Consider the following 16331-nt stretch of genomic DNA (forward strand, 5'->3'; position numbering starts at 1 on the left):
CCAAGAAAATATGGGGCAGGGGTGGAGGGTTAGGGCTTCATCAGTCCGGTCCCCACCCTCAGTTGTGTCACCATTCTCAGGGATGAGTCTAGGAAAGTGACAAGATAGTAGAATCCCCTTAGGGGAGCGTTGCCAGAAGGCAGCTCTATCTCTGTTCTGGTGGCAAGTTTGAGAAACATTAGGAGGTCAGAGTGTGAGGACCTGGTGATTGGTGGCCATTGGGGTGACAGGTCAGGGTCTAGAAGGTCAGGAGAAGCAGTTGGAGTTGAAGGGGTAGGTGTTAGTGGGTTGAGGGGACCGACCATCTGCTACAGAGGTCCCTTGTCCATTGCTGGGGGTTACTGTGTCCTTTGGGTGGTGCTTGTGGCCTGGGGTTCACTGGTCAGCAGCAGCAGGCAGTCTGCTGTGTCTTCAGGGTCTGAAGGAGCGCGCCTATGCCAGCAGCGGGGAGGCCATCACCAGCCTACCAGTCAGCATACCGCTTAGCACTGTGCAGCCGAGCAAGCTGCCCGTCAGCATCCCCCTGGCCAGCGTGGTGTTACCCAACCGTGCCGAGAAGGTAGTGGGCACCATGGTGGGGGCTGGGGGGGGTGGACAGTCCAGTGCTGTGCTGCTCCAAGAGTGTCAGCACAGGCAGAGGGGACTTTTGTCTGGTGTTTGCCCCACAAGACCTGGTTCCTTTTTGTTAGGTTGCATGTTGTTAAAGTTCGAGAAAAATAGAGCATCCAAAATCCAGTTTTAAGTACATTAACGTCTTGCGGGGGGGGGGGGGGGGCTGTTTAATCCTCATCCGAGGATATTTTTTCCATTAATTTTTAGAGAGAGTGTAGGGAGGGGGAGGGGGAGGGGAGAGAGAGGGGAAAAAAAACATTGATGTGAGAGACATACATCTGTTGGTTGCCTCCCCTACGTGCCCTGACCAGGGCCAGGGATCAAACCTGCAACCCAGGTACGTGCCCTTGACCAGGAATCGAACCCATGACCCTTCAGTGCACGGGCCTACCTTCTAACCACTGAGTCACACTGACCAGGGCACATCTTGTCATTTTTATCTTAGCTCCTTTTTTGTAGACGGTGGTGTGTGCGGGTGGAGAGGGAATAGAACTTCCTGATGTAGAAACTTGAAACCCGTCCCCTTCCTTCAGTCCACACCTGCGTTCCCCTGCCTCATGCTTGTGGACTCTTGAGTACAAAACCTTGTATAATGCAGACTTTTTTTTACTAAGTTCTAATCCACATACAATTCACCATCTAAAGTGTGCATTTCAATGACATTTAGTATGTTCACAGGGTTGTGCAGCCATCACCTCTGTCTAGTTCCAGAATGTTTTATCACCCCAAAAGGAAGTCCCATCCACATCCATAGTCGTCTCTTCCCCTACCCCCGTCCCTGACAACCACACCCACTTCCTGTCTCCCTGTTCTGGACATTTCACATAAATGGAATCACACACTGTGTGGCCTTTTTGTGTCTGGCTTCTCTCACTGAGCACCGTGTTTACAGATTCATCCATGTTTTAGTGAGTATCAGCACTTCACTCCTCTTCGTGGTTGAGTAATATTCTGGTGTGTGGGTGGACACATTTGTGTATAGCTTCATCGGTCAATGGATGTTTTTTTGTTGCCACTTTTTGGCCACTGTGAACATGTGTGTACAGGTTTTGTGTAGACAGTGTTTTCATCTCATTTCACATAGGAGAGAAATTGCTGGGTCAGATCATAACTGCAGCTGCAGCCCTCACTGCTCTCCCTGTATCTTTCATCCCCACCCTGAGCCCATTAGCCAGGGCTAAGTCAGATCCTTTAGGACCCAAGTCAGATATCTGTCCCTCCCCTGATCAGACCCTTCCTGTAGCTGCCCACTGTGATCACACGCTGAGCAGGTCACTTTCCCTTCTTAGAGCTGCTTTTCACACACTTGCTGTTCTCCCTGCTTCAGGTCCTCAGTACATCCTATGGCCTGTGACCCCTTCCCGACATTCACATGCCGGGCCCAGCTCAGCTGACAGTGTGCATTCTCTCCACAGAGAAGCACCCCCAGCCCTGTGCCTCAGACCCGAGAGTCCTCGTCCACACTTGAAAAGCAGATGGGTGCTAATGCCCATGGTGCTGGGAGCAACGCTGCTGGGAGCAAAAGCCTCACCCTGGCGCCCACAGGTGAGGGTGCTCCTCCTGCCCCTGCCCCCTTTCTAGAGGTCAGCTTCCACTTGTGCCCCCTGCCACGTCTGCAGGGGCTATGCTGGGGGTGTAAGGTGTGAACAATGGCTCTAGTGAGGCCCCCAGAGATGCCAGGCTCAGAGCCTAAACTCCTCCCATCCTTAGGGTCTGTGCTGAGTCAGGACTGTTGTCCCCCTTAACAGCAGCAGCACAGTGATCCCTGGGGGTCAGGGACTCTAGGCTGGGCCTTCAGTACATTACCTGAACCTCTGCCTGGCATCCTGATGTGGACGTGCTTGGTCTGGTTGTATTAGAACCTGGATGGTGTGGTGGCATTGTTCTTGTCAAACCACTGTGGGCTCCCGGACTGCCCAGTTTCTAGTTGGATTCTGTTCTCCTTCAGAGAGTTCTGATTTTTGACACATCTGTGTGTTGACACATGTCCCAGGGGGTGGGGGGAATTGTGGCTCTGTAGCTGAGAGGATTTTTGTCACAGCTGTTCAACTCTAGTGTGATAGTCTGTGGATAAGCAGTAGGTATGTGCCAATAAAACTGCTATAGCAATGATTGGCAACCAAACCGCCAGACCTATGGGCCAAGTTGTAGTTTGCTGACTTGTGTGAATATATGGCCTGTTTGGAAATTATTTTTCTAGGCATAAAGAATAAAATTCAGCCCTGGCCGGGTAGCTCAGTTGGTTAGATTGTTGTCCCCATACACCAAGGTTGTGGGTTCAATCCCCGGTCGGCACATACAAGAATCAGTATCTCTCTCTCCCTTCCTCATTCTCTAAAATCAGTTTAAAAAGAATAAAATGCAGAAGCCACTACTGAGACCAGTCCTTCCTTGAGCCCCAATACTCAGCAATGTGGGGGGTACTTTGTGGCTGGCAGTATGATGAGTTCTGGGTAAAAGACAAATTCTTTCTCAGTTGGATGTCACAAGGGTTTCTGAGCCTCTAGGGGAGATCCCAAGAGGGCTCAGGGTGGGGAGTGGTACACAGGGTCCAGGGCCTCCAATGATGCCACATCCAAACATGGGAACAAGTTCACCACACCTAAGCATTCTTACCTGCACTTGCACCAGCCCGAGGGTGCCTGCCTGGCCCCTTGGTGCCATCTATGGAGGCAACCACGACATGGAGGGTGCTTCTCAGAGGCTGAGTGTCCTTTCCATGTTCACCCTAGGGCAGCACCATCCTCTCCTGGGATGGGCTTCCCTGATAATCCATGTCTCTTCCTGGCAGGCTTTTCCTATGCAGGCTCAGTGGCCATCAGTGGGGCCCTGGCAGGCAGCCCAGCTCCACTCGCTCCTGGAGTTGAGCCCCCTGCCTTTGATGAGTCCTCCAGCTCGGGGAGCCTCTTCACCACCATGGGCTCCCGAAGCTCCACCCCGCAGCATCCTCAACTGCTAGGGCAGCCCCGGAACTCCAGTTCGGCCTCGCCCACTCATCAGCTCTGCGTCAGCCCCCGGCTCAGCTCTACCCAGGGCCTGCTCCCTGATGCCAGCAAAGGGGACCTTCCCTCTGAGGCTGGCTTCTCAGATCCAGAGAGCGAAGCCAAGAGGAGGATTATTTTCACCATCTCGGCTGGTGCCGGCAGTGCCAAACAGTCACCTTCCAACAAGCACAGCCCTCTGCCTGGGGGCACCCGTGGAGACAGCAGTCAGAGCCATGGGCAGGACAGCAGAAAGCGAGGCAGGAGGAAGCGGGCATCAGCAGGGACCCCCAGCCTGAGCTCAGGCGTGTCCCCCAAGCGCCGGGCTTTGCCATCCGTCGCTGGCCTCTTCGCTCAGTCTTCAGGGTCACCCCTCAACCTGAATTCTATGGTGAGGTCAGGAACAAATGACTGGGGCAGGAGGTGGTGGGGCCACCCAGTGCAGACAAGCAGGCATCTGGACATTGGGTCTCTTGTTCCCTGGGCTAGCCGAGATGGGCTGTGTCAGGAGCACAATCAGGAGCCTGGCCACATGCTGGAAGGGGGCAGCTGGCAGGCTTTGTGATTCCTCAGTAGTCCATGCCTGGGGTACCTTAGGCAGGAGGGATCAGAGCAAAGCCATTGGGCTTCATGCTGTGGGCACCCATTGACAGAGTTGTCCTGTGTCTGTGCTGGTTCCTCAGGTCAACAACATTAACCAGCCTTTGGAAATCACAGCCATCTCGTCCCCTGAGAGCTCCCTGAAGAGTTCTCCTGTACCTTACCAGGACAACGACCAGCCGCCCGTGCTCAAGAAAGAGAAGCCCCTGAGCCAGACCAATGGGGCTCACTACTCTCCTCTGACCTCTGATGAGGAGCCGGGCTCTGAGGAAGAGCAAGGCAGCACCAGGTGAGGGGCAGGGCAGGGCAGGGCAGGCATCCATCCCATCCTTGGGAGAGGGGCAAGCACCGGAAGGGTTCTGAAGGACAGGCCCTTGTCATGTGTAACCTCCCAGGGACAGGCCGCTTCCACCTGCCATTAGTTGGGGGGTGAAGGGGACCTGAATCATTTCCCATATACTTTCTCTCCCCCAGCCCCTGGCACCCACCATCTGCTTTTTGTCTCTAGGAATCTGACTTCTCTAAGAATCTCATATGTCACTGAGCATAATGTCCTCAAACTTCATCCATGTTGTAGCAGGTGTCAGAATGTCCTTCCTTTTTAAGGCTGAGTAATATTCCAATGTGGATGGACTGTGTTTTGTTTGTCCATTTATCTGTCCCATGGACACTGGGGTTGCTTCCAGTTTTTAGCTATTGTGAATGGTGCTGCTGTGAACTATCTTATACATGTATTTTGTCTGTCTCAATTTACCTCAGACCGAGTAGAATTGCTGGGTCACATAGTCATTCTATGTTTAATTTTTTGAGGAACTGCCACCCTGTTTTCCACAGTGGCCACTCCATTGTACATTTCCACCAGCTGTGCACTTGGGTTCCATTTTCCCCGCATCTTCACCAGCACTTGTTATTGTCTGATTTTGTTCTTAATATAAATTCCATTCTTATGGGTATGAAGTGGTATCTCATCATGGTCCTGACCTTCATCTCCCTGACAACTAGTTATGTTGTACATCTTCTCACATGCTGATTGGCTGTCTGTGTGTGTCCGTCCAGTGTGTTTTCCCTACCTTTAATTGGGTGTCCTTCCTTGTTGAGTTATGAGAGTTCTTTATTCTAGATACATGATCCCTTATCAGATACATATTGTGACAATGTGTCTCCTGTCTCCCTGGGTTAAATTTTGACAAAGTCCCATTTATCTGTGTGTGTGTTTTGTTGCCTATGCTTTTGGTGTCTTGTCAGAGTTATTTTATTTTGTTCCTCTTCCACATAAATATCTACGCTCTCAAAAGTTGCACTTGAGTACTCTTCTTTTCTCTCAGCCACATCGAACTTAATCATTTTCCAGATTCATTCAGAAGTTCTATGTCTCTGGAGGTCATAGTGTCCTTGGGGACAAACTATAATACACTGACACATAGAATGCACACCATTTATAATTTGGTGCTGCTATGAATTCTACCTTGCTACAGTGTACTACATCCTACGTGTCACATGCACGACATACTATAGATGACATGGCATATCACTACAAGCACGAGGGTTTTAAACAGAGCTTGAGAGAGAATGCTATCTGGGACAAGTGTGTGTTTCTGTATATGGGGAAGTGGAGTCCCTGTTCCTCTGTAGCAGCTGAGCCCTCAGTAATTGGGCCACAACACAGGCATGACAGCCATGAGTCCTCTTTGAAGGAGGTCCGAAGGCAGGCGGGCTGTGTGTCTACTGCTGCCCAACCTCCCTGGGCAATTCATTGAACACATACAGCTCTTAGTGTACACAGGAATTTCAAACAATCTTTTTTTTTCTTTTTTCTTGATAGAATTGAGAGAAAAATTGCAACTATCTCCTTAGAAAGCAAATCTCCTCCAAAAACCTTGGAAAATGGTAAGTAACAGTGCTCCATTGCATCCGTCCCCAGTGCTAGGTGGCATGCCCTGTCTTTTCTGCACAGGCGTTCCTGAGCACAGTGGTGCTGGGAAGGCCATTCCTACCGCAGGCCAGTCTTGGTGCTGCCAGGTGCCACGTCCTCGGTTGCCTGGGCAGCAGACCTATTTCCTTCCTGGTGAAATGGGCCAGAGTCTGATTTGTGTTGACTCGCCCACCCACCTGCCCTCCCTCAGAAGCACTTCTTTATCTTTACCTTCTCCTATAGTCCCACACAGAGGACTAACCTTTTCTGGGTGGAAGGGCGTCCATCATTCTGAGCTATGGTGGTCTGAGCCCATGCAGCTTCCTCCCAGACCCCCTTGGAGACCTTGCACCACAGCTCCCACCCCACTTGGCCCCTCAGAGGCACCCAGGCCTCAGCCCCTGCCTCTCCTCATCAGGTGGCAGCCTGGTAGGAAGGAAGCCGATACCCTCCAGCGAGCCCATCAACAGCAGCAAGTGGAAGTCCACCTTCTCACCCATCGCCGACCTCAGCCTGGCCAAGGCTGCTGACAGCCCACTACAGGCCAGCTCCGCTCTGAGCCAGAACTCCCTGTTCACTTTTCGGCCAACCCTAGAGGAGCTTGGCTCGGTTGATGCCAAGCTGGCTGCCCACCCCAGGAAGAGCTTTCCAGGTTCACTGTCGGGGGCCGGCGGGCTGAGCCCCATCAGCAACCCTCCCAATGGCTTCACCTTCAGTGGGAGCCTGGCTGCCGATCTCAGTTTACACAGCTTCAGTGATGGTGCTTCTCTCTCCCACAAGGCCCCTGAAGTGGCCAGCCTGGGTGCCCCCCTGAGCTTTTCTGCCCCAAGGGGTAAGGAGGGCAGTGCAGAACCCTGCCCCTTTGTGAACAAGAGGCAGCTGGATGGACTGGGTGGCCCAAAGGGCGAGGGGGTCAAGGGCAGGGAGGCAGAGGTCAGCCTGCCTGTGTGCACGCCCTCAGACAAGGCCTCATCGCATGGCAAGGTGGGCAAGAGCCGGGACCGTGAGCCTGACTTCAAAAACGGCCACAATCTCTTCATTTCTGCCGCTGCTGTGCCTCCTGGGGGCCTCCTCAGCAGTCCAGGCCTCACCACAGCAGTGTCCTCAGCAGGTGGCACGGCCCCCTCCTCCCAGACACACCGGCCCTTCCTGGGCACTTTCACACCTGGCCCACAGTTCGCCTTGGGCTCCATGTCCCTGCAGGCCAACCTAGGCTCTTCTGTGCTACAGTCCTTGTTCAGCTCCGTGCCAGCTGCTGCTGGCCTAGTACATGTCTCATCCGCCGCAACCAGACTGACCAACTCGCACGCCATGGGCAGCTTTTCCTCCGGTGTGGCAGGTGGCGCAGTTGGAGGTAGGCAGAAGCGCGTCTCTCCTGTCTGACTCTCAGGTCCCACAGGATGTGCTCTGGGGTCTGAGAGGCCAAGCCATCGAGGAAGCCTCCTGGACCACTGCATTTAATCACAACTGCTTTACAGGTTTCCTTCCAGAGCCCCCTAAGGGGTGAGAGGCTGTGCCCGCGTGTCCCTTTGTGTCCACTTTGCACCCGCCACCTCGTTCCTTTTCACGAAACGCAGATATGACTCACATGGGCAGAGCACTCACGCGTGAGTTGGCCTGTCAGGCTTTCCAGTTGTGACAATGTCTCTCGTACCTTCAGGAGAGCTGGCGCCGTGACTAGAGCTTTTCTGCCTCCCCATGGAGGTCACCTTCAGACCTGACATAGCCCATGGCTCTGGGCACCCTTGGGGACTGGCAGTGCAAGAGAGTGACCACAGCGCCTACTGCACTGTGGCTCTGTGTAGGGTGGAGTGGAGCCATAGGGTGGGCCCTCTTCGGTCCCAGACCTCCACAGATGGCTCCTTGCTGGGCAAAGGTGGGAAATATGCCCCCAGTTGGCAGCCTAGGTGGGCGTGCTGAGGGGGGTATGGCCTGGGGCCATCCTGCAGGTAAGTCTCACTTGGTGACCTGCACTCCTGCTGCCTGCTGCTTTGTCCCTGCACCTGCGTGCACTCAGAGCTGCGGCTGCTTGTCTGCTTCCCCTTTTTTGCGTGTGTCTCTTCGCTTGCCTGGAGAATGCCCGCCTGTTGAAGCTGAGTTTTTCTCTCCTGTTTGCAGGTATCTTTAACCACACGGTGCCTTCCGCCTCCACTCATCCGTTTGGAGCCAGTTTCGGCAGCGGGGCTGCTTGTCGCAGCACCACGCTGAGCTTAACCCCCATGCAGGCGGTGGCCAGTACCCCCGCCTCTTCCTTTCAGGCCCTGTCCTCTGTGGAGACGAGGCAGCCCCCACCCCAGCCTCCTTTGCCCCTGGGTCGGCCCCCTGCGGGGCCACCAGCACTTCATGCACCCCCCCCTCCTAACGCTACCTTGCCTCCTGCTCCCGCACTGCTCCCTGCTAACTCTGAGCCCGTGCTCCTGCAGAATCTTGCGCCCCTCCCAACTAACCAAGCTTTCTTACCTGCTTCCTCTGCTGCCTCTCTGCCTCCTGCTAACGCCTCTCTGTCAATCAAGCTCGCCTCCCTCCCACACAAGGTCTCCCGCCCCTCCTTCATGGTGCACCACCAGCCCCTGCCTGGGCTAGCCCTGGCCCAGGCCTCGCCCTTGATCCAGCAGGCCAGCTCCACTGGGCCATCTGCCGTATGGGTTTCCCTTGGCATGCCGCCTCCTTATGCCGCGCGCCTTGCGGGGGTTAAGCCGCGATAAAGACCTTGGTTAGCTAGCCGTTCTGTTCTGTAAGGTAAGGCTAGAGCCCAACCAGGTGGCCCGTACAAGAAACTCACCTGTCCTTTCTTCCACAGAGAGTGGACGGGCCCACAGGGCTCTTCAGAGGAGCCTGGGACTGTCAGTTCTGAGAGGCACCAAGGAAAAATAAGCACAGGGTGGGAAGGGAGACCATGGCACCATGCACATTGGCCTCTGATTGCTGCCTGAGCTCCACCACAGAACTCGGGAGGGGAGTAACCAGCCCCTGATGCCCACTGGACCTTCCCACCAGTGCTCCAGCCCAAAGAGGCAGCAGATCAGGGAGGCCCTGCAGGCTGGGCAGGCAGGGTACTGCATTAAGTCCTGCATGGAGGGGACCAGGAGGTGGTGGATGAGGCCAGGGCCCTGGCCTGTGCAACCTAGCTTCATCTTGTTGCCACCATCCAGCTGCATGTCTGCAGTGGTCAGGGACCCAGGCAGCCCCAGTGTGGGGCTGTGGGGGCAACTCTGAATCTCAGCGCTGCCGTTTGCCCACTCTTCGGCTTCTCTCATCCTGTTTTGTTGAATGTACCTCATGGTTTTAGGGAAATTTTATACATTTGAGGCTCCTGGTACTTAGGCCTTTAGAAAACCGTGGTTGTGCATAGAGCTACCTAGCTAGCCTGCAGGCCCCAACCCACATGCACCAGAGGCCGATGGATAATGGGGTGAGCATGGCACAGCCACAGGAAGGGCTGCTTGGACAGGTGATCAGTGCTCCTCTGGCCTCCAAGGAATTGGGTCCATGCATTTTGGATGTTAGTGTGGTCAGAGGTGAACAGTGTGGGAAGGGCCTGATGTTGAAAATGGGATGAGAAAGGTGGCTGTGAGGCCTTCAGGAAGGCCATCTGCTCCTTTGCTGGCTGTGAGGGTGTTAGACAGCTGGACCCCTGGAGCAGCTGATCTGGCCACTGCTGGTGGGGCAAAGGGCCTTCCTGGGCGAGTCCACAGCCTACGGGGTGAGTACCCCAGGATCAAGCTGGGTGCTAACTGGGAACCAGGGACCAGGTGAGGTCTGCCTGCTGTCCTTGGCCATCTGCATGTGTTTAAATGGAAACAGACCTGAGGCTGCAGGAGTCTGAGAGTCTTCTGGTAGTGGCTCAGGTCTGGGGATGGGCTGTGTCTAGTCCTGGTGGAAAAGCCTAGAAGGTGGGGTGGCTCCAGTTCACAGTAGCCTCATGCTGTCAGAGAAGGCACTGTGGCTGGGACCGGCTTGAAGAAGTCAGAGATGTGTATGTGGAGGCATCTGGGTGTCAGGCTCCATGTCCTGACCCATCTTGGACACCTGCCTTCCATCCTATCCCGGGACCATTACAGGTGGTCTCCCTAGACTGGACAGTGATGACTTTACTTCTGGGGCGTGCAGGCCTGTCAGTGGGGTTGCCCATAGGCGTGCGTCCCCCCGTCCCAATGAGCTGGCATGTGGTGAGCAGGGAGGGTCTTGGTTCCAAGGCTCTGAGGGAGGTGGGGAGGCTGGGACCCAGTGCCCCATGAAGGGCCTTGGGATGGTGACCTCCCACCTCTGATTGGGCCAGGGCAGTGTTTACAACTAAGTTCCTTCTGTCCGTCTATTGGCTTTGGTTCCCAGCCCGGGGATGTGTGGGCTTCTCAGAGTGAGACACTAACGCTGTGCTGCCTTTCCTCCTGCGCTGGTCTCTGCAGGTAACTAGGATTTCTACCTCAACCTCGAGACCTGTGCAAGGACAGGTGAGCTGCAGGGCTGGTGGCCGACCAGATGGCAGGACGGACCGAGGACGAGGCTCTGCTTTGAGTCCATGCTGCGCAGACCTGCAGGAGATGCTGGGCCTGGCTCCAGCTTATACTGTCGATAGTTTTAGATAAAGTATTTATCGTTTTTTAAAAAGTATAAACAATTTTGACTTATTCCACCGAAGTCATAAAGGCAACCTATTAAGAGATGTAAATACTATATATGAGAGGATCTATATAAAGACATCAACCCGACGGACTGGCCCGCCAGCGGAGACGCCAATAGCCGGGCCCGGTGCTATCTCATCGCCAGGCCTTGCCATCTCCACGTTCTCTTGGTGCTGACTCGAGGTTGACCAACGCCAAAACCAGTCCTTGATGCGCCTGCCCAGTCATCCCTAAGCTCTCCCATACCAAAGGCATGCCTATCTCCTGGTCAAGGGTGGTTCGCTTGGTTCTTAATGCCCCTCAGAAAAGGCCCTCTCCCCTACCCCATCACTGTGAATGCTCCAGCCAGACTGTCAGCCCTGGTACCTGGGATGGCACCTTTGGCATAGGAAGGGCCAGTGGGCAGCCTCTGGATGCTGCACAGAGGAGGGCTGTGTGTGGTGCTCATGGGGCAGGTCTGGTACTTGACTCCAACGTGGGGCTGCTGGGGAGCAAGTGCTTTACTTTTGTATGTCTGTACTGTCTTGGGCTTGCAGTCCAGTGAGGCACTGGCCGGGGCGTGGGGCAGGTTAGCCATGGGTGCCTGGTGTGTCTGTATAGAAGAGAGTCACGCTGATGAGTGACAGTATTTTATAGAGATGTGATGAAAATTTATAAATTTCATAGACTTGATTTCATTTATTTTTAGATTGTATAATGCACAGTAAATGTAAAAAAAAAAAAAAGGAAAAGTGAGGGGAAAAAACTTATTTATTCAAGTGCACGCAAGTGGCGTTGTCCCAGGGCTAGAGCACCTCACATCCCCCTGGTCAGCCTGTACCACTGCTCCACTGCTTCAATCCCACAGCTGGGGTGACACCTACCCCCATGCTGGAGCAGCCTCCATGGTGCTTGGGAATGAATGCACCATGGATGAGCAATGATGGCAAAGGCTGGCTTAACGGGAAGGCAAGAGAGCTGTTCTGATGTTTCCAGAGGTTGCCAACAGGATTCTCCAGTCCCTTCAGAGCAGCAGTCTCTAACAGTCCTGGGTCTCTCAGTTGAGCAGTGTTTGTGCATTATTCCTGAAAGGGTGTGTCCAGAAGCCTTCTTCAAGGTTCTCCTAAAGGGCAATCAGTCAAAGGTCCTGGCTGGTAGGGGGGCCTGGACCCCCAGGGGGGCACTTCAGGCCTGGCTCTTCTGACACTTGTCCCCATGAGGTAGCACCAAGGAACATGGGAACTCAAGCCTCATGTTCCTGCTTTTCCCAGCCTGGCTAGCATAGCCTATCCCTCCAGATATGGTTAGCAGGGGCCCTCTGCCTGCCTGGGTGGGTCAATGTGGCAGGGCTGGAGTAGGCCTTTCTTGGGGGTGGACAGTAGTCTTATGGAACACAGGCCCAAAAGGGTGCAGAGCACACCTGTCTGTTGACTCCCTCACTTCCTTGGGTGTGTCCTGGTGGAGCTCTGCCTCCCGTTTGCCCTGGGGTGATGCCTGGCCCAGAGCAATAGTGAGGCTGAAGATGGTGCTTAGACAGGTTCTTCTAACTAGCTGTCCTGTAATTGCTGCCCTGGCTCCCTTACCTCCAGGTCTGTGCTCTTGGCATACGAAGGTGCTGTGTTCACCCCACATCCCGCAATCCTGTCCTCCAGCACAGGGCACCCTAAAAAAGCTGCAGGGCTAACAGTAGCAAAGTTGCAGCATGTAGCGAGTCCCTGGTCTGGAATCAAGCAACCCTGTAAACACTGCATCACTTTTGTGATGACTGTGCCACTGTGCAGGACCTCCTACTGATGTGTCATCTGTGCTCCCCACACAACCATGTCTGCCTGAGGGCTGTGGTCTCCTTTTTGTGTCCACCCTCCAGCCCTCCTGACTGTGAGATTGATCAGCCGCTGTTGGTATTGAGGGCAGCAGGGCCCACCTCCCTGTGGAGAATAGGTTCTAGTCTCTGGGCAGAGACCAGTCTGCTCTATGGGCAACTTCAGGGAAGCCCAGGGCTGTGAGGGCGCTTTGCTCAGGAAAATCTAACTCTGAAGACCCTCCCCGTCAGGCACCAGCCTTCCCTTTCAGCTATGATGTGATTTATTTAAGACCTGCTTGCCTTTTTATTTATCCGCACCTCCTGCAGGAGACTGTTCACCCATTGCCCGCCCCATTTCATTCCCATGGTCCATGCATGCTGGCTTGTGTCTTGTGTCTCAGGCCAGCCCTGCTTTGTTGTTCTGGTAGGCCATGTTTCAGTTGGGGGTGCTGGCATGGCCCATCCCTATGGGTTGCTGGCTTGACCCTCTTTTCCTAAGGGAACCCCACCGCACTCTGATTTCCATCTCCAGACTGTAATAAAATGTTTGTTTTCACTTGAACCTGGTCTGCTGGCATTTCTCCCTGGTTACCACATGGTGAGACCTTAGCCTTGAGGGACCCATGTTGGGGAGGACCATCACACCCAGAGAGGCCCCACATACCCCTGAAAGCAGCTGTTGTGACTGAGACAGACTGAGTTCCCATCTGGGGAAGGCCTAGCCACCCTAGGGCTTACATCAGACTAAGTCAGGCCTCCCTACCCCACTCCCAAGGATGGCACTTTTTTGCTTGTTTTTGTTAATCCTCACCCAAGGATATTTTGTCCCATTGATTTTTAGAAAGAGGGAGGGAGAGGGGAGAGAGATATCGATTGGTCACCTCCCACACAACCCTGGACCTGGGCAGGGATTGAACCTGGAACCAACCCAGGTACATGCCCTTGACTAGGAATCCAACCCGCAGGCCCTTGGTGTGCAGGCTGACACTCTTAACTGCTAAGCTACACTGGCCAGACCAAGGACAGCACTTTTTTTTTTTTCTTCATCCTCACCTCCAAGGGTATTTTTTCCATTGCTTCTCAGACAGTGGAAGAGAAACATCTATGTGAAAGAGACACATCAATTGGTTCTCTCTCGTACCAGCCTTGACCTGGGATCCAGTCTGCAACTGAGGTACCTGCTCTTGTCCAGAATCGAACCCAAGACCCTTCAGTCCTTGGGCTGGGCTCTATCCACTGAGCCAAACCGGCTAGAGCAAGGATGGCACTTTTGGTGAACTAAAACTAAACCCTTCCCAAGGTCTTGTCTGCACTCAAGGGGTTGGCTTGTGACCAAAGGTGGGATCATGGGCCTAAGGATCCCATCACCCCACCCCACCCATTCTCCCTCAGGGTCCTTGAGCTGGGCTCCCAGCCTCCCTGCCTTTCTAGGCTCTATGTTCTGGGTCTCCTCCCCTCATTTTGGGTGGCCTAGCTAGCCCCTTCCTCCCAGGAACCCCACTTCCCTCGGGAACCAGCTCCACCAGCCTGTGGAGCATACATGTCCCTCTTTGCATTCACTGCACCGTCCCGTGTGAAAAAGAGGTACCTTTATTTGACCAGAACAAGCATGCCAGCCCCAGGGCAAATGCTTCCAACTCTGCTGAGAGGTGTTGGCCAGGCCCCAGCCCTCAGCAGAATTCACAGCAGTCCAGAAGGCACAGCCCCAAGCCCTTCACAGCATTATCTAGCTTCGTACATTCAGCCTGCATGGGGCAAGAAAGCTGCGCCAGCCTCACGCACCCGCCAGGCCCCAGATGGACAAGCACAGCTCCTGGGAGTGGACACTTGTCCCCTAGCAGCAGCATGTGGCACTGAGAGGTGCTGGACTAGTCTGATGGGTCCCAAGGCACACAGCCTCTGCCCACACTCACCAGCCTTGGGCTACTTGAAGTCTTTAAGCCAAAACACCTTACTCTGAAAATCCAGGCTTGGCCAGGAAACCCAGGGCCCAATGAGGGTGGGGAGGGCTCCTTTGTGCCCCAATGAGTCAAGCTGAGGAGGCCAAGCCCAACCCCAGATTCATGCCTTCAAGCCACTCAGCTGGAACCGGGCCTCCTCTGATATGCCGAACTGTTCCAGGGGATCCTGTGTGGTGGACAGGTGGCATGAGCCCTGGCCCAAGAGCTCCCCCCACCTCCCATGCCCCATGCACACCTTGCCGGTCATCTTCTGAATCTCGTTCCTGTAGAAGATGAGGCTCCTGCGCATGAACTCATAGCTGGGAAGGGAAGTGGCCTGTGCTCAGAGCCTGGCTCTGCCCCTGCCCCTGCCCCAGGCCCCCAGGCCCGGATACACCCCACACCCCACCTGGCTCGTCGCAGAGCTCCCATCCACTCCTGACACTGCTCCTCGCTGCAGCACTCAAAGTGATATTTTCTCTCTGGGTCCTCGATGAAGCCTGCAAAGGAAGGGACCCCATCTGTCCCTGCTCACTCCCATAACCACCCATGCTGGCCACAGGCCTCAGCTGCCTGTTGCCACTGTCCACAACTATCCCCTCCTCTAAACCCAGCTTGGGCCCATCACTTCCCACAGGCTGTGGGTTGAATTGTATCCCCAAAAGGGTGTATTCAAAACCTAGCTCCTGGAACTTGGGAACAGGGCCTATTTAGGTATAAAGTCGTTGCAGGTGTAATTAGTTAAGGTGAGATCACACTGGAGTAGGATGGGACTAGTGTCCTTATAAAAAGGAGAAACCTGGACACAGACACACAGGGAAAAGGCCGTGGGACTACGGAGGCAGAGATCAGGGTGAAGCTTCTACAAGCCGAGGAACACCAAAGACTGCCAATGGCCTCCAGAAATTGGGAGAGCATGGCACAGATTCTCCCTCAGAAGGAACCAGTCCTGCAGACACCCCAACCTCGAACTTCTACCCTCCAGCACTGGGAGAAATAAATTTTTGCTGTTGAAGTCCCATAGTCTGTGGCACCACGTAAAGGCCACTACAGGAAACGAAAAGCTCCGCCTTTCCCTGCAGGCTGGATCCTCTTAAGGTGACCCAAGAGAATCCAACAGGGTCCCCAGCACAAAGCCGGACACTGAGAACCAGTGCTCCTCAGTTCTCACTGGAGGCACCCCGAGAGGGCAGCGCTCGCCAACAGGAGTGAAAACGCTGGTGGCCGTGGCGGTGGCACAGGGGCGGACCTCAGCCCAGCCCCAGATGGGGAATTTTGTTTCTGGGGAGGGGCAGAGCGGAGCTGGGGTCCCCGCCTGCCTAGTCCCCGCCCCCCGCACTCACAGATGGAGAAGCCGCTGGGCTCTTCCTGGGTGACTCTGCAATGCTCCAGCAGTAGAGCTCCGACGGGCTGGGGGCAGACGAGCCGGATGGGCGGGCCATCCGGGGACCCCAGCTTCCCGACCCCAGCCCAGGGCCCGCCTTCCCGCCGCCCTACCTCTGCCTCGTCGGTCCGGAAGTAGAAGAGGAAATTGACTACCAGCTTCACCAGCCGCCGTTTCACCACTGTGGACACAGGGCGGGCTCTCGCGGGCTCAGCGACCGCCCATCCCGACCCGACCCGCACTCCCGCCGGCCCGGTCTCCGGCCCACAGCCCTTGCCCCACTCACCGCTGCCCTTCTTGGGACCCCGCATGCCCAGCTCGGCCGCCAGCTCGGCTGGCTGCCGGGACAGCGCCTGGAGCTCTTTCTCGTTGTAGCGCATGGCGCCTCAGGACCCAGAACACCAAGCACCGGCCGCAGTTTCCTGGCAGCCGTCCCCGCTCGCGCCAAAAAAGTTCCACGGCGCCCTCCGGAAGTGCTACTGAAGCTATTACGCCTG

At 55.0% G+C, this 16331-nt stretch overlaps 2 protein-coding genes across 5 annotated transcripts in view; one reads left to right on the forward strand and one right to left on the reverse strand.

Annotated features, from left to right (window-relative positions):
- DOT1L (DOT1 like histone lysine methyltransferase) overlaps positions 1-13072 on the forward strand; it is a 61148-nt gene extending 48076 nt beyond the window's left edge. The window contains exons 22-29 of one of the 2 annotated variants that reach the window (XM_081137447.1): positions 416-559; positions 2028-2157; positions 3404-3984; positions 4277-4482; positions 6016-6080; positions 6524-7459; positions 8224-8844; positions 10512-11458. In XM_081137447.1, coding sequence (XP_080993573.1) covers positions 416-559; positions 2028-2157; positions 3404-3984; positions 4277-4482; positions 6016-6080; positions 6524-7459; positions 8224-8810 — 2649 coding nt within the window. In that variant the 3' untranslated portion in view covers positions 8811-8844; positions 10512-11458. Of the gene's footprint in view, positions 1-415; positions 560-2027; positions 2158-3403; positions 3985-4276; positions 4483-6015; positions 6081-6523; positions 7460-8223; positions 8845-10511 lie in introns of both variants that reach the window. The other variant, XM_081137448.1, reaches the window with a different exon arrangement.
- On the reverse strand, positions 11460-16312 carry PLEKHJ1 (pleckstrin homology domain containing J1). Of its 3 annotated transcripts, XM_081137451.1 has the most exons (8): positions 16121-16312; positions 15948-16015; positions 15794-15860; positions 14860-14950; positions 14707-14770; positions 14099-14637; positions 13564-13612; positions 11460-11829 (listed from the first exon to the last, which is right to left on the reverse strand). In XM_081137451.1, the coding sequence occupies exons 1-6, from the start codon at positions 16212-16214 to the stop codon at positions 14572-14574; spliced, it is 450 nt and encodes a 149-aa protein (XP_080993577.1). In that variant the 5' UTR covers positions 16215-16312; the 3' UTR covers positions 11460-11829; positions 13564-13612; positions 14099-14571. The 3 variants fall into 3 exon arrangements, with proteins under 3 accessions (XP_080993577.1, XP_080993578.1, XP_080993576.1); XM_081137452.1 differs by lacking the exons at positions 13564-13612; positions 14099-14637; XM_081137450.1 differs by lacking the exons at positions 13564-13612; positions 14099-14637; positions 14707-14770 and having other exon boundaries at positions 11460-11826.
- Between the last annotated feature and the right edge of the window lie 19 nt (positions 16313-16331).

Source organism: Miniopterus schreibersii, assembly GCF_964146895.1.
Source record: "Miniopterus schreibersii genome assembly, chromosome: 4".
In the NCBI taxonomy this organism is placed as follows: domain Eukaryota; kingdom Metazoa; phylum Chordata; class Mammalia; order Chiroptera; family Miniopteridae; genus Miniopterus; species Miniopterus schreibersii.

What these genes read in the sequence shown, in the direction of transcription:
- PLEKHJ1 (XM_081137450.1), bottom strand. Translation starts at nt 16,214, where the DNA reads ATGCGCTACAACGAGAAAGAGCTCCAGGCGCTGTCCCGGCAGCCAGCC. An exon ending in GGGTCCCAAGAAGGGCAGCG is followed by an intron (nt 16,016 to 16,120) that starts GTGAGTGGGGCA and finishes CTGTGTCCACAG; the next exon opens with TGGTGAAACGGCGGCTGGTG. An exon ending in TCCGGACCGACGAGGCAGAG is followed by an intron (nt 15,861 to 15,947) that starts GTAGGGCGGCGG and finishes GTCTGCCCCCAG; the next exon opens with CCCGTCGGAGCTCTACTGCT.